General features: G+C 36.0%; 1 protein-coding gene across 6 annotated transcripts in view; it reads left to right on the forward strand.

Moving 5' to 3' along the window:
• Nucleotides 1-13,233, forward strand: part of CTNNA3 (catenin alpha 3) — a 1,829,362-nt gene that overhangs the window by 964,772 nt on the left and 851,357 nt on the right. For all 6 annotated transcript variants that reach the window (XM_043476813.1, XM_043476816.1, XM_043476818.1 and 3 more), the window contains exon 9: nucleotides 3,116-3,268. In XM_043476813.1, the coding sequence (XP_043332748.1) occupies nucleotides 3,116-3,268 (153 nt within the window). The remainder of the gene's footprint in view (nucleotides 1-3,115; nucleotides 3,269-13,233) is intronic.

A 13,233-nucleotide genomic window follows, 5' to 3' on the forward strand; every position in this document is an offset into this window, starting at 1 on the left:
GTGGTGGCAAAGAGTCAGATGTGACTAAGTCACTGAACAATAACAAATTTGGTTTAATCTAAAAAAAAGTTAATCAAAGTGTTTATTCTTTAGTTAAGAGTAAATCAGCTATACATCAAACCTCAACTCTATAGATATTTCAATATTTGTATATGAGATGTTGGATGGAATGAATAGCAGGGAAAATTAGTTGAAAACTTGAAGAAACAATAATAAAAAAAGAACAGGGGAGTAAATACCTTTAAAATGAAGGAAAGGCAAGGTAGTGCCACTGAGGAAAGATGCAGACCAGAGCAAATATATTCAGTCCTGGAAGAAGATTGCTGTAATTATTCAAGTATTTACAAAAATTGGCATAATCTAAGACAATAGTTATTTGTGTTACTATCAATTTTATATGGTAATAAATCAAAATGTATTCTTTTAAAGCATAGGAGGACAATCTCAGTCTGACTTTCTGAGTTTAGTTGTAGATAAGAACACACATCAAAGTCTTTTATATGAGAAACAATCCCTCTTTAAACCTGTTTCAATGTAGTTAATGACAAGTCTTATTTCTTAATGTGACAATCAAATTACTAGAAACAGGAGTTTATTCCATCTCCATGTCTTCGATCCCATTCACTCTTCCAACCATAGCAATAGGTTGCTGTTCCCACTTTCCACTAAACTTAGTATTCTAGTGGTCAAATCCCATAGAGAAGTCTTGGTTCTTTTAATTTAACTTATCTTTAAAATACAATTCTGAACCATTTTATCTTCTTGAAATTCCTGTCAGTCTCTTGATTTTCCTTTATTGTAATATTTAATGGCACTGTCTCCTCCATTAGATTATAAGGAATCCTATGTTTCCAACATGGCATTTCTCACAATATCTAGCTCTTGGTAGAAATTAAGGGGAAATGTGTTCAGAAATACTCATTGAATTGAAAAATCAAATACATAGATAAGGAGATTCAACATATCTATAATGTGGGTATTACAATTGTGTTTAGTAGGATAAGTTCATTTGTAGGGCATTGAAACAGAAATTTATTTGAAAGTTTCCCTTTTGGCTGTTGATCATTTGATCTCTGTTTCATGGCCATCATCTCAGTCTCTTTTTAAGGTCCTACTCTTTCATCTACCCATCCATGCCCATATTACTCATAAGTGGTAATATTTTCTAAGATTTTATTCATGGACATCTCACTGTGAATCTCCCTCTATACCATTCTGTTCACCTCCTTGGTTTGAATTACCTACCTTATGTATGCTGGCTTTCAATCCCGTATCTTTAGTGTAAATCTTCTCTTGGCCCTCCTTCTATATGTTAATGAAAGAAGAAAAGGATAAAGGGGAGAGAAGGTCATTGAAAATAACTCCACCTCTGAGAGATTTCTTCTACTTTTCTCTTACGTATGTAGAACTAACATACCTTATGCTGCTGCTAAGTCGCTTCAGTCGTGTCCGACTCTGTGTGACCCCACAGACGGCAGCCCACCAGGCTCCCCTGTCCCTGGGATTCTCCAGGCAAGAATATTGGAGTGGGTTGCCATTTCCTTCTCCAATGCATGAAAGTGAAAAATGAAAGTGAAGTTGCTCAGTCGTGTCTGACTCTTAGCGACCCCATGGACTGCAGCCTACCAGGCTCCTCCGTCCATGGGATTTTCCAGGCAAGAGTACTGGAGTGGGGTGCCATTGCCTTCTCCGAACACACCTTATAGTTGCCAGCTAACTCCTAACTTATGATCTGTTGTCTGACTTCACTGGTCTACTCTTTGTGGGCATCAAACGCTCATTCACTTAAGGTCTTCTTCCCCTCTCCTGGAAACACTTAGCACTCTACACCCTGTGGAAGTAAGTGCTCAGTAAATGTTAATTAGTTGCCATTAGTGATTTACTTTTCTGCATGCTAAGCAGAATCTTTCCTTGGGGATCTTCCTACTGCTTTTGTGAAATTGTTGGGAGCCATAAAATTTCACAGTTCTTCTGAGAAAGCTCCACTATCTTAGATGAAGGTATTTTCTCACCCCTACCCAAATCTATAACTATTATGGATTTATCCTATAATTGCTAAAGGAAGAGAGGCAATGTTTTTTTTTTTTTTTCCTTCCATGTAGCTACATCATTCAGCCCCTTGAAAGTGTATTAATTCTCATGTAATCCAAAACTAGAATAAGTATCTCCTGGTTTTAAAATACATACTAAAATGTAATTTTCACAAAAGGCAAATTATAGATTCTGTCTGATATTTATTCATATTTGTGTTTTATTACATAGGTTATTAAATTAAGTGAGGGAATTGACCAAAAACTTTGGAACCATTCATACTCATTGACATTGTTAATGAAACATTCAAATTATTGTGATCCTTAAAAACTCAATATTATATAAATATAATGCATTAATTTTCCAACTCAGTTTTAAATTTCAGAAAATATCTGCTGAGTAGAGTAATTGCCTGATTGTCATTTATAAGCTTACACATAATCTAATTTAAAAGAACTAATTGTAGCAGAATGTTTTACTTGTTTAATAATTTAAGGTGTGAGAGCAAGAACAATTAATGCAAACAAAGAAAATTGGACATCAAACTCATTTATTATTCTCCTTGCTCTATTAATCTGTTATCAACTGGCATAAGCAGTGATCTAACTTGGTTTAATTACCTTGAAGTCTACAATTTAGCTAATCAAAATTTATCATGAGTTTTTCCTACAAGGTAGAAAACATATTATAATTTTGTAATTATGAAAATACATGCTGTACAATGTTGTTTGTACACATGCATAAACATTATGAGAGTGCAATTTCTTTGAGGGAAGAATGGAGTACTATCACTTACAATTTGACCTCTAGGCTAAATACAGTTTAAGAAAAAAATAGTAATTTTTGAGAGCAAGAAAGTTATTGCTTAATAATTTTTTTTCTTGGATATTTACCTTGTTTTAGCTTTGTAAGTGACATTCATACACAGTCGTAAATACTACGATTTTAAAAGACTGTGCAAAAATATATAAAAGGAATTTTGTAATTACTGAGATTGTAAAAATAGGAAATAATATGAACCATTTTCTGGGGAAAAAAAACACAAAACAAAACAACAACAACTGAATTTTTTACTTCTCCTCAGCTCCGTAAGGCTATCATAGATCATGTGTCAGACTCTTTTTTGGATACAACAGTCCCACTTCTGGTTCTCATTGAAGCTGCCAAGAATGGCCGGGAAAAGGAAATAAAAGAATATGCTGCGATATTCCGTGAACACACCAGCAGGCTTGTAGAGGTAAGTGTGCTGGAATTATAACTACTCTAAATCCAGGAGAATAGGGCTCTCATTCTGCATTTAAAGCTGAACTGAGGTCAGATACAAACTTTTGACCATTTATAGCAAATGAAACAGAGATGGGCCAAAGTAATATGAAGGTATGTGTGTCAAATTGTAGGAACTATTCCCCATTGGCTCGGAAAAGGAACAATTTATTTAGAAAGAATTGTGAAAATATGATTAATATATTTTCTTAATACATTTTCTTTTCAGAGTTACACACACACACGAAACCTGGTTAAACATAGCTTTTACCATTACAGATATTTTCTTCGTATTCTGATTTAAAAGTATTAAGTGCTCTCTGTCATGCCATTTTATTGTTTCTCATCTTTTCATGGTTATGTTACTCCTCAGCCTTTCAAATCATATTCAACTATGAAACATGACTCTAGAATGTAGGATATACAGGGATAGAGAAACCCAGAGTAATTAAGTAGAGATAGTGGATTGGTCCATGTCCCCGTAGAGGCAAGAGGAGATGATAATAAAACTTAATCCTCTTCTGCTTGGAAACTGGAGACATTCCCCATATTTTGGGAGGTGGATTGTCATATGAAGGAGCTATGAAGTGCTGGGCAATTCCTAGAAAACAGTTAATGAAATCTGCTGTATTATGGGCATCAGTAATGCAGCCACAGTATAAGAGAAAGCCAAGTGGAAGAATACCCAACACCAGTAAAAAGGTGAGAGTACTCACAAGCCCAGGAACCAGTGGCAGGAAGGGGGAAATGTAGTTGAACTGATCCTCATACTGAACTAGTACCCGTTAGTATGACTCTACCAGTTGTTTTTGGCTTGTGTCTAGGCTTATTGTCAGTGCCCATGCTGTGCTGATTATTAAATGTTTTGACTGCCAGAACCTTCCTATATAGGCCACGAACTCTGTGGTGGAACATATGTTTGGGGGCCTAAATTGCTTATCAAATTTGTATTAGAAATAGTTGCCACTTGAATTAGAAACACAGCATTCTATACAACATTTACTAAGATAGAAGACTTTCCCAACATTTTTAGTGTGGATCTGCTGGGAAGGAAGTTTCCATGTACCTAGCACTTCCACTATCAACTTTCTGCACCCCAATATTCACAACTAGAAAATGAAAGGAGTGGATAAATAGATGATTACTAATATAATTTCAGCCCTAAAACTGCCCCACCTCCCAATTTGAAATCTTTGACATTCCCAAGAATACTATGAGACAGGGCAACTGATATAATTCCCATTGGCCTTATGTGGAAATAAAGTAGAAAACCCAGACCAAGCTGATGAAGAGTCAAAGCTGAGTTCCAGGTTTGCTTGCATTTAACTAATCCAGTCAATTGCTTATTATTTATTTATATATTCCTTCCTGTACTCATTCCTCAAATATTTATTAACTATTCCCACAGGAAAATGTTAAAAATTAAAAGAGAGCAGAACAGAAGGAGCAAGTCATTAAAGGCACCAAGCTAAATGTTCAGGCCGCTCTGAATCATGAACCTTTTGTCTAGAAATGTTTTTTCTAAGCTGAAGGAACACTAAATTATGAAAGTAACTTTTTAGTGAAAAATTCTGAGAGTAAAAGTTGGTTTCTGCTAATAAGGTTTCATCCTTTTCCTATTTTCAGTTTAGTTTCTAATGAGACATAAATCTCTTAAGGTGCTCAATGAAGGACTCCTTGATCACACATTTTTGGGAAAAAAGGTTATATTTGTCCTTGTGGAGATTTTACATTTCTGAAAAATCCAGATATAAAGAGACCTCTTTAAGTTAAAATTTCCCCAAATCAATTTACATGAAGTACTCTTTCTTTCATAAAACTTATTAGAAAGGTGCTGCCTTCCAGGACCCTTGAGAATACTACTTTAATTTTATTACCAAATGACAGTTTATTATTTTGTAGATAGAGCTCTAAGAATCTATTTTAAATTTTTAAGGATTTTGAAAATTCTGTATTTAATGTGAATATGAAACAATAACAGATTTTTGGAATTTTGAGTTACTGAGGGATTTATTCAACTCTCTTTGTTCCCTTAACACATTATAATGAGGTTATGTTGGCTTTGGAATGTTCCATTTCTCATTCTGGTATTACTTAGAAACTTGCCTTCAGTTCCAATAAGCTTTTACTACTTAACAAACATTCTCAAACTTAGTGCTTTAAAACAGTAATTTATTATTTACGATTACTCTCTTACTGATTTGTGTGTTGACTGGGCAGTTCTTACGTAGGGTCTCTCATGTTCTTGTTGTCAACTGTTAGTTGGAGATGAAGCCCTTCAAAGGTTTGACTAGGCTAGACATCCAAGATGGTACATTCACAAGTTTGAAAGTGCATGCTTTCTGTCAGCTGGGAGCTTAGCTGTGGTTGTTGACTGGAGCACAAACCAATTTATAGCCTTTCCATTGGCTTCAGCTTCTCACAGCATAATTTCTGGGTTCTGAGATAAGAAGTCCCAAGAGCGAGTCAGAAACAGGAAGTAGAGCTGACATTCCATTAATGCCTGGGCCCAGAAGTTGATAGAGTGCAGTTTCCACTGTTCTTTATTGACTGAAGCAGTCATAGGGCCTGCCCAAACACAAGGAGACAGGACGGGGCGTGAGACTCCACCTCTAGCTGGAAGGAACAGCAGAATATTTGTGACCACCTTTAATCTACGCTTCTCTCCTCAGGGCTTCATTTGCTTCAGCTGTAAAGTGAAGGTTAAACAAGATAACAGCTAAGGTCACTACCAGTTTCTAAAATAGTAAGATCTGACACATTACAAGAGAGACACTCTGACCTTTCTAAGAGATATAGAAGAAAATGAAAATTGTTTTTAAGTATACTGCTTGAACACTAGGTTGTTTATATATATCAAGGGAAAGAAAAAAAAAAAATAGGAACACTGCATTTATCTCCTGGGAAAATTCTTTTTTTGAAAGGAGCTGTCTAACCAAAGCAACAGAGAAAATCATCATTAATTTACTACAAACATTGAGACAGAAGTGTCTGGGGCAGAGTCTGAGTATATATGACAGCTCAAATATATCATTTTCAGAGGACATTGTGAGTTCACTTTGTATAGATTGCTTACCAGTCTTACCACCTCCTTTTTCCTTACTGCCCCTATACAGACATGCACATATACCCACCTTATTTCCAAGCTGGGTTATCTGACATAGTAGGGCAAAAGTCTTAGATTCTAAATGACTTCAAGAAAAAGCTATTTTCACTCTGTCTGGGTTTTGATACCTCAACTCTGTCAGAGAAATCTGCAATCTAAAAGTAAACTTGTTGAGGGAAGTCTTAAATGTGGAAAAAAAAAAAAAAAAGCCCATTTTTAAAGGATTTCTGTCAGATCTTTGGAGAAAAACTCCATGCTGTTTAAAGGAATGCTTTAGATAATGGTTAACTTGTGACTTCTATGAAAGGAATAGTAAAAAAGTAGAATGGAACACAAAGGGGAAAAAACACAAAATGGTAAGAAATTCTGCAGGAAATACGTAGAAAACAAAACATATTCAGAGCATTGGAGAAAGAAATGGGAATGAGAAGCTGAGTGACCAATAAATTAGGCCTAAACATTCTCATTCTCTAGTAAAGTCATGTCTATTTTATTATTTAGTAAGTAGTAAGTTTAGTATAAGTCTAATATATATAATATGTGTGTTTTATGTAGTAAGTTTAATATAAAATGACCATGGGTGAATGATGGTTAAAAACTGTGGGCAGTTTCAGTAACTGGAGAACTTAGATCCTTGTGGCTAATTTTATCTTAATGTTGAATTAAGTAACTATTATGCAAAGCTTTCTACTTTGAACATCCAAGTTAGTCTGTGTTCTTAGAACCATCAAGACACCATAGGAATGAGAGGCAGGAGTCAAGAGGCTGACATTTTAAATATGATTAGCAATTAATACAAATGTACTCGTTGAATTGTGCTCCACAACACTGATGATGTCTTAGGTCACCATTAACTCTACTGGCTGCCACCAGTCATACTATTAAACAAGAAGTTAAAGATACTAATTTTACCTTAAAAATAAAAATATTCAGTAATTCTTGAGAGTAAGGATTTTATTTCTTATCACTTTAAACCTCCTCTAATAGCAAAGTCTATAAGCTAGTTCTTAATATTATCTGTCTTGAATGAAGAAACGCATTCCTAACACCAATGCAGTCTTCTTTCTCTCTAAAAAGTTGACTGAAGAGTTCCAGTAACTGGACTTGAGATATACGCCTGATCCCAATTATTTAGTAGCGTCCCTTTCTACTCTATTGTAAAAGGATGCTTTAAAATAATACTTCACAGTGATAATAGCAAATAATTATCAAAACCAGACATTATAAACCCTGCTCCAGATCTCCTTCAGAAGGAATCTGTAACAATTTGATAACATCTTTTAAGAATTTTGCCCAAGATACAGTTTGTAACTTTAATGTGGTAATATAACTATTATTCAAAACCATGCTATCATATATTAAATAATAGGCATTGTTTTTACTATTATTTAATATATCTCTAAAATTAAATCTTAAAAATTCCACCATTATTTTTTTTGGTTTTATTACTATTTGTTTTCACCAAGTAAATTCATGCTGAACACTACACTTGCTACCAATTAAATGGTAAAATCTCCTGTTTGTTCCATGGATATTATCATATTAATCATTATTAAGCGTTACAGTGTTAATAATCTAGGCCTAAAAATTTCCTGTGAATTAGTGAAGTTTCTTTATGTGAAAAGCCAGCTTCGTCAGTGCTTTGACTTATTCATCAAAAATTCATCTGTCTTGATGTACCTTATTTTAGTAAGTTTCATGGGAGCCTTTCATCAAAAAGGAAAAAGTGGGTGGACATTTAATTATAATACTTCCCTCCAACCTACAAAGCTGATTGTTCCCACTCACAAAATGGCAAGCCAGATTTAGCAAAGCCCCAGTGCCAAGAGAGAAGACTTTAGAGGGGACTCTTGCTGTTTGCAAGAAGTGCTCATTGCTATCAGCTCTACTAATGTTGCATTTTGACAGAATGCTGTTCAAGTGTCACACAATGCTTTAAGTGATCATCTGTTATAAAATAAGGATACGTTTGGTTATAAATAAATCAGGCTTTTAGAGTCCTATCCCATTCTTCCTCCTTTCCACCCCTCAAGAAGAAAAGAAAAAAAAAAAAGAGAACAAACTGATATTTACACTTGTGCACAAACTAACAACTGTTCTCAGTGAGCATCTTGGCAGCTCTCCTCTTTTGCTGGTGAGGGGATATTATAGCTAAGTCAGAAATGTTTTTGCTTATATAAAATAGAGAACACATGTGTGACTGCCCACTCCCTGGATTAGAAACTACTCAGCATTTTGACCTTCTTTTAGCTAAAAGACATGATGAACTTGATTCTTGACAGCCTATCCTGAAAGCATGGTGAGTGGCCTTTCCATATTTTAGAGGTTTCTTTATAAATTTTCTATTCATGATCTTTGGAATATAGGGAAAGGTTAGTGAGACAATTATAGATAAGTCAGAGACTTTCTATAACAAATGCAGGTATTTTTTAATGGAATACAGTGTTTTGGAATTAAGAGGAGAAAGAAAATTATGTGAGATTAGTTTGGGAATTCAGCATGAGGTTCGCAATATTTACATTAAACCTTGAAAACTAGTCAGGATTTGGATTTGAAAAACTAGAACTCTGAGTGGAGATACAGCATAAATAAAGTCACAATTTTCATCCCTGTGTTGCAAGAATATAGTAGAAGTGAAATCTAGATTGTCAATTGATAGTGTAAAGTGAGTTAGTGGTAGTTGATGAACAGCCTTGAATATTTGAATGCCAGGGTGAAGGAATTAGATATCATCTTATAGAACTGGATCCAGCAAGTTGCTTGTCACTAGGGAAGTCTCTAAAGGGAAGTCATATTGTATAGGGGCAATTTTGCATCCAAACATAGAAATTTCTACCCTTAATAATTGATTTAAATCTCATGAACATAAACTGGCATTTAAAAATGTCTGCATGTAAAACCTAATTTATTATCATACATTAAAGAGAAAGAAGAAACTTAGTTTTAATCATGAAATTGGAACAGACAAGCAAATATCTCAAGACTTAATGGTATCCAATAGAAATAGAAGCCAGGCCACACGCATAATTTTAAATTTCCTAGTAGGCATTCTAAAAATAAACAGGTGCTGATGGACATCTAGGTTGCTTCCATGTCCTGGCAATTATAAACAGTGCTGCGATGAACACTGGGGTGCACGTGTCTCTTTCAGATCTGGTTTTCTCAGTGTGTATGCCCAGGAGTGGGATTGCTGGGTCATATGGCAGTTCTATTTCCAGTTTTTTAAGAAATCTCCACACTGTTCTCCATAGCGGCTGTACTAGTTTGCATTCCCACCAACAGTGTAGGAGGGTTCCCTTTTCATGGCTGATTCATGTCAATGTATGGCAAAAACCACTACAATATTGTAAAGTAATTAGCCTCCAACTAATAAAAATAAATGGAAAAAAATAAATAAATAAAAATAAACAGGTGAACTAATTTTAATGATGCTTTATTTAATCCAGTACAGTCAAACTATTATTTTGATATGTAATTAATATAAAAACTATTGATGAGACATCCTTTTTTGTACTCAGTCTTAGAAATCTGGTGTATATTTACACTTAAGGCCTGTATTTACTAGCCATATTTTAAGTACAAAATAGCCACAAGTGGCTCATGGCTATATTTTAGACAGTGCAGTTCTAGACAGATGATTAGCAAGTTGAGTACAGGAGTGCATTCATTCACTACCTGATTCATTTAACATGTGTTCAGTTCCTACGTGTGCTAGATTCCTATCTAGAACCTTTGTTGTTGTTTCTCTGGCTGGATATATAAGTAAATGCAACATTTAATAAATCATTGTTGAATGAATTAGTGTATAAAAATATAGTTGAATGTCCATTTATCCTGCTGCTGCTGCTGCTGCCAAGTCGCTTCAGTCGTGTCTGACTCTGTGTGACCCCATACATGGCAGCCCACCAGGTTCCCCCATCCCTGGGATTCTCCAGGCAAGAACACTGGAGTGGGTTGCCATTTCCTTCTCCAATGCATGAAAGTGAAAAGTGAAAGTGAATTCGCTCAGTCGTGTCCGATCCTTAGTGACTCCATGGACTGCAGTCTACCAGGCTCCTCCATCCATCGTATTTTCCATTAATCCTAGGAAATCTTTAAAGATGGTAACAGTGTGACTTACTGAGTAAAAAGTGAAATATGAAGACTTTCTTGATGTTCTTTGGAAAGTTGCTCAGTATCTTATATCTGACCTGTGAAGGGCATTCAGTTCAGTTCAGCCACTCAGTTGTGTCCGACTCTTTGCGACTCCAAGGACTGCAGCACTCCAGGCGTCCCTGTCCATCACCAACTCCCAGAGCTTACTCAAATTCATGTCCATAGAGTTGGTGATGCCATCCAACCATCTCATCCTCTGTCATCCCCTTATCCTCCTGCCTTCTATCTTGCCCAGCATCAGGGTCTTTTCCAGTGAGTTAGCTCTTCACATCATGTGGTCAAGTGTTGGGGTTTCAGCTTCAGTTTCAGTCCTTCCAATGAGAATTCAGGACTGATTTCCTTTAGGATGGACTGGTTGGATCTCCTTGCAGTCCAAAGGACTCTCAAGAGTCTTCTCCAATATCGCAGTTCAAAAGCATTAATTCTTCAGTGCTCAGCTTTCTGTATAGTCCAACTCTCACATCCATACATGACTACTGGAAAAACCATAGCTTTGACTAGATGGACGATTGTTGGCAAAGTAATGTCTCTGCTTTTTATATGCTGTCTAGGTTGGTCATAGCTTTTCTCCCAAGGAGCAAGTGTCTTTTAATTTCATGGCTGCAGTCACCATCTGCAGTGATTTTGGAGCTCCCAAAAATAAAGTCTGTCATTGTTTCCATTGTTTTCCCATCTATTTGCCATGAAGTGATGAGACCAGATGCCTTGACCTTAGTTTTCTGAATGTTGAGTTTTAAGCCAACTTTTTCACTCTCCTCTTTCACTTTCAACAAGGGGCTCTTTAGTTCCTCTTCACTTTCTGCCATGAGGGTGGTGTCATCTGCATATCTGAGGTTATTGATATTTCTCCCGGCAATCTTGATTCCAGCTTGTGCTTCATCCAGTCCAGCATTTCTCATAATGCGCTCTGCATATAAATTAAATAAGCAAGGTGACAATATGCAGCCTTGATGTACTCCTTTCCCAATTTGGAACCAATCTGTTGTTCCATGTCCAGTTCTAGCTGTTGCTTCCTGACCTACATACAGATTTCTCAGGAGGCAGGTCAGGTGGTCTGGTAGTCCCATCTCTTTCAGAATTTTCCACATTTTCTTGTGATCCACACAGTCAAAGGCTTTGCTGTAATCAATAAAGCAGAAGTAGATGTTTTTCTGGTATTCTCTTGCTTTTTCGATGATCCAATGGATGTTTTATATTTGATCTCTGGTGTTTCTGCCTTTTCTGAATCAACTTGAACATCTGGAAGTTCACAGTTCACATACTGTTGAAGTCTGTCTTGGAGAATTTTGAGCATTACTTTGCTAGTATGTGAGATGTGTGCAATTGTCCAGTAGTTTGAACATTCTTTGGCATTGCCTTTCTTTGGGATTGGAATGAAAACTGACATTTTCCAGTCCTGTGGCCACTGCTGAGTTTTCCAAAGTTGCTGGCATATGGAGTGCAGCACTTTCACAGCATCATCTTTTAGGGTTTGAAATAGCTCACCTGGAATTTCATCACCTCCACTAGCTTTGTTCATAGTGATGCTTCCTAAGGCCCACTTGAATTTGCATTCCAGGATGTCTGCCTCTAGGTGAATGATCACACCATCATGGTTACGTGGGTCATGAAGATCTTTTTTGTGTAATTCTTCTGTGTATACTTGCCACCTCTTCTTATATCGTCTGCTTCTGTTAGGTCCATACCATTTCCCTGCTTTATTGTGCCCATCTTTGCATGAAATGTTCCCTTGGTATCTCTTTTTCTTGACGAGATTGCTAATCTTTCCCATTCTATTGTTTTCCTCTATGATTTTTGCATTGAACTCTGAGGAGGGCTTTCTTGCCTCTCCTTGCTCTTCTTTGGAACTCTGCATTCAGATGCCGTGCTCCATTGTAGAGTTCAGGTAACAGTAAACTGGAAGGGCTGACCCTGAAACGCCGTGTAGTGTGGACAGCACTGTTTGGTGTCTTCTTCCCTTTCCTCTCTTTAACATGTTTCTTTTTTTCCCCCAAAAATCTTATCTGGAAAGAGCTTACTTGAGTCTCCAAACCCCATGAGCAATGAAAATTTCCTTTTAAGAAATTCATTTTATAAGGTAATTTGAAATATCTTGTAGTTGTTGAACCTTTGTGTACAACGTCCAGATACAGATAAAAGCGTTTTTCAGGAACATTAACACGCCAAAAAATAGGCATGTGCAAAAATACCTTGTGTTCAAATTGTGTACTCAATATTTAGATACATAGTTAATTAATACAAAACTTCTCTGAAACTTGAAACTTCCCCATATTTCTCTCCATGATTGCATTTGGCCAAAAGTTAACAAGCAAACATGCTGACGGTTACTGATGAATAATCTGAGACCTAGAAGCCACCAAGGTTGTTTTTTTTTTTTTTTTTGAATCAACAGTCTGATTATGCAAGTTGGAGATCATCTCTTTCTTTTAATCAATTCACTAATCCACTCAATTAAAAAGAAATTGAGTCCCTACATAATGTGATCTATTAAGGTCATTTATACAGATTCCTGCTATTTAAAACTGGTTTCATTTTTGTCTTCTGTGTTTTAAAATGTATGGCTTTGAATCACCTGCTTAGGTGACTTTAGCAAATTAATTAGCCTCTATGGAATTCAATTTAATTATCCATGGATGGAAAAAAAAGGATTAAATAATCTTTTATTGACATTTAAAATT

This window comes from Cervus canadensis, chromosome 8 (assembly GCF_019320065.1).
Source record: "Cervus canadensis isolate Bull #8, Minnesota chromosome 8, ASM1932006v1, whole genome shotgun sequence".
NCBI classification, from domain to species: domain Eukaryota; kingdom Metazoa; phylum Chordata; class Mammalia; order Artiodactyla; family Cervidae; genus Cervus; species Cervus canadensis.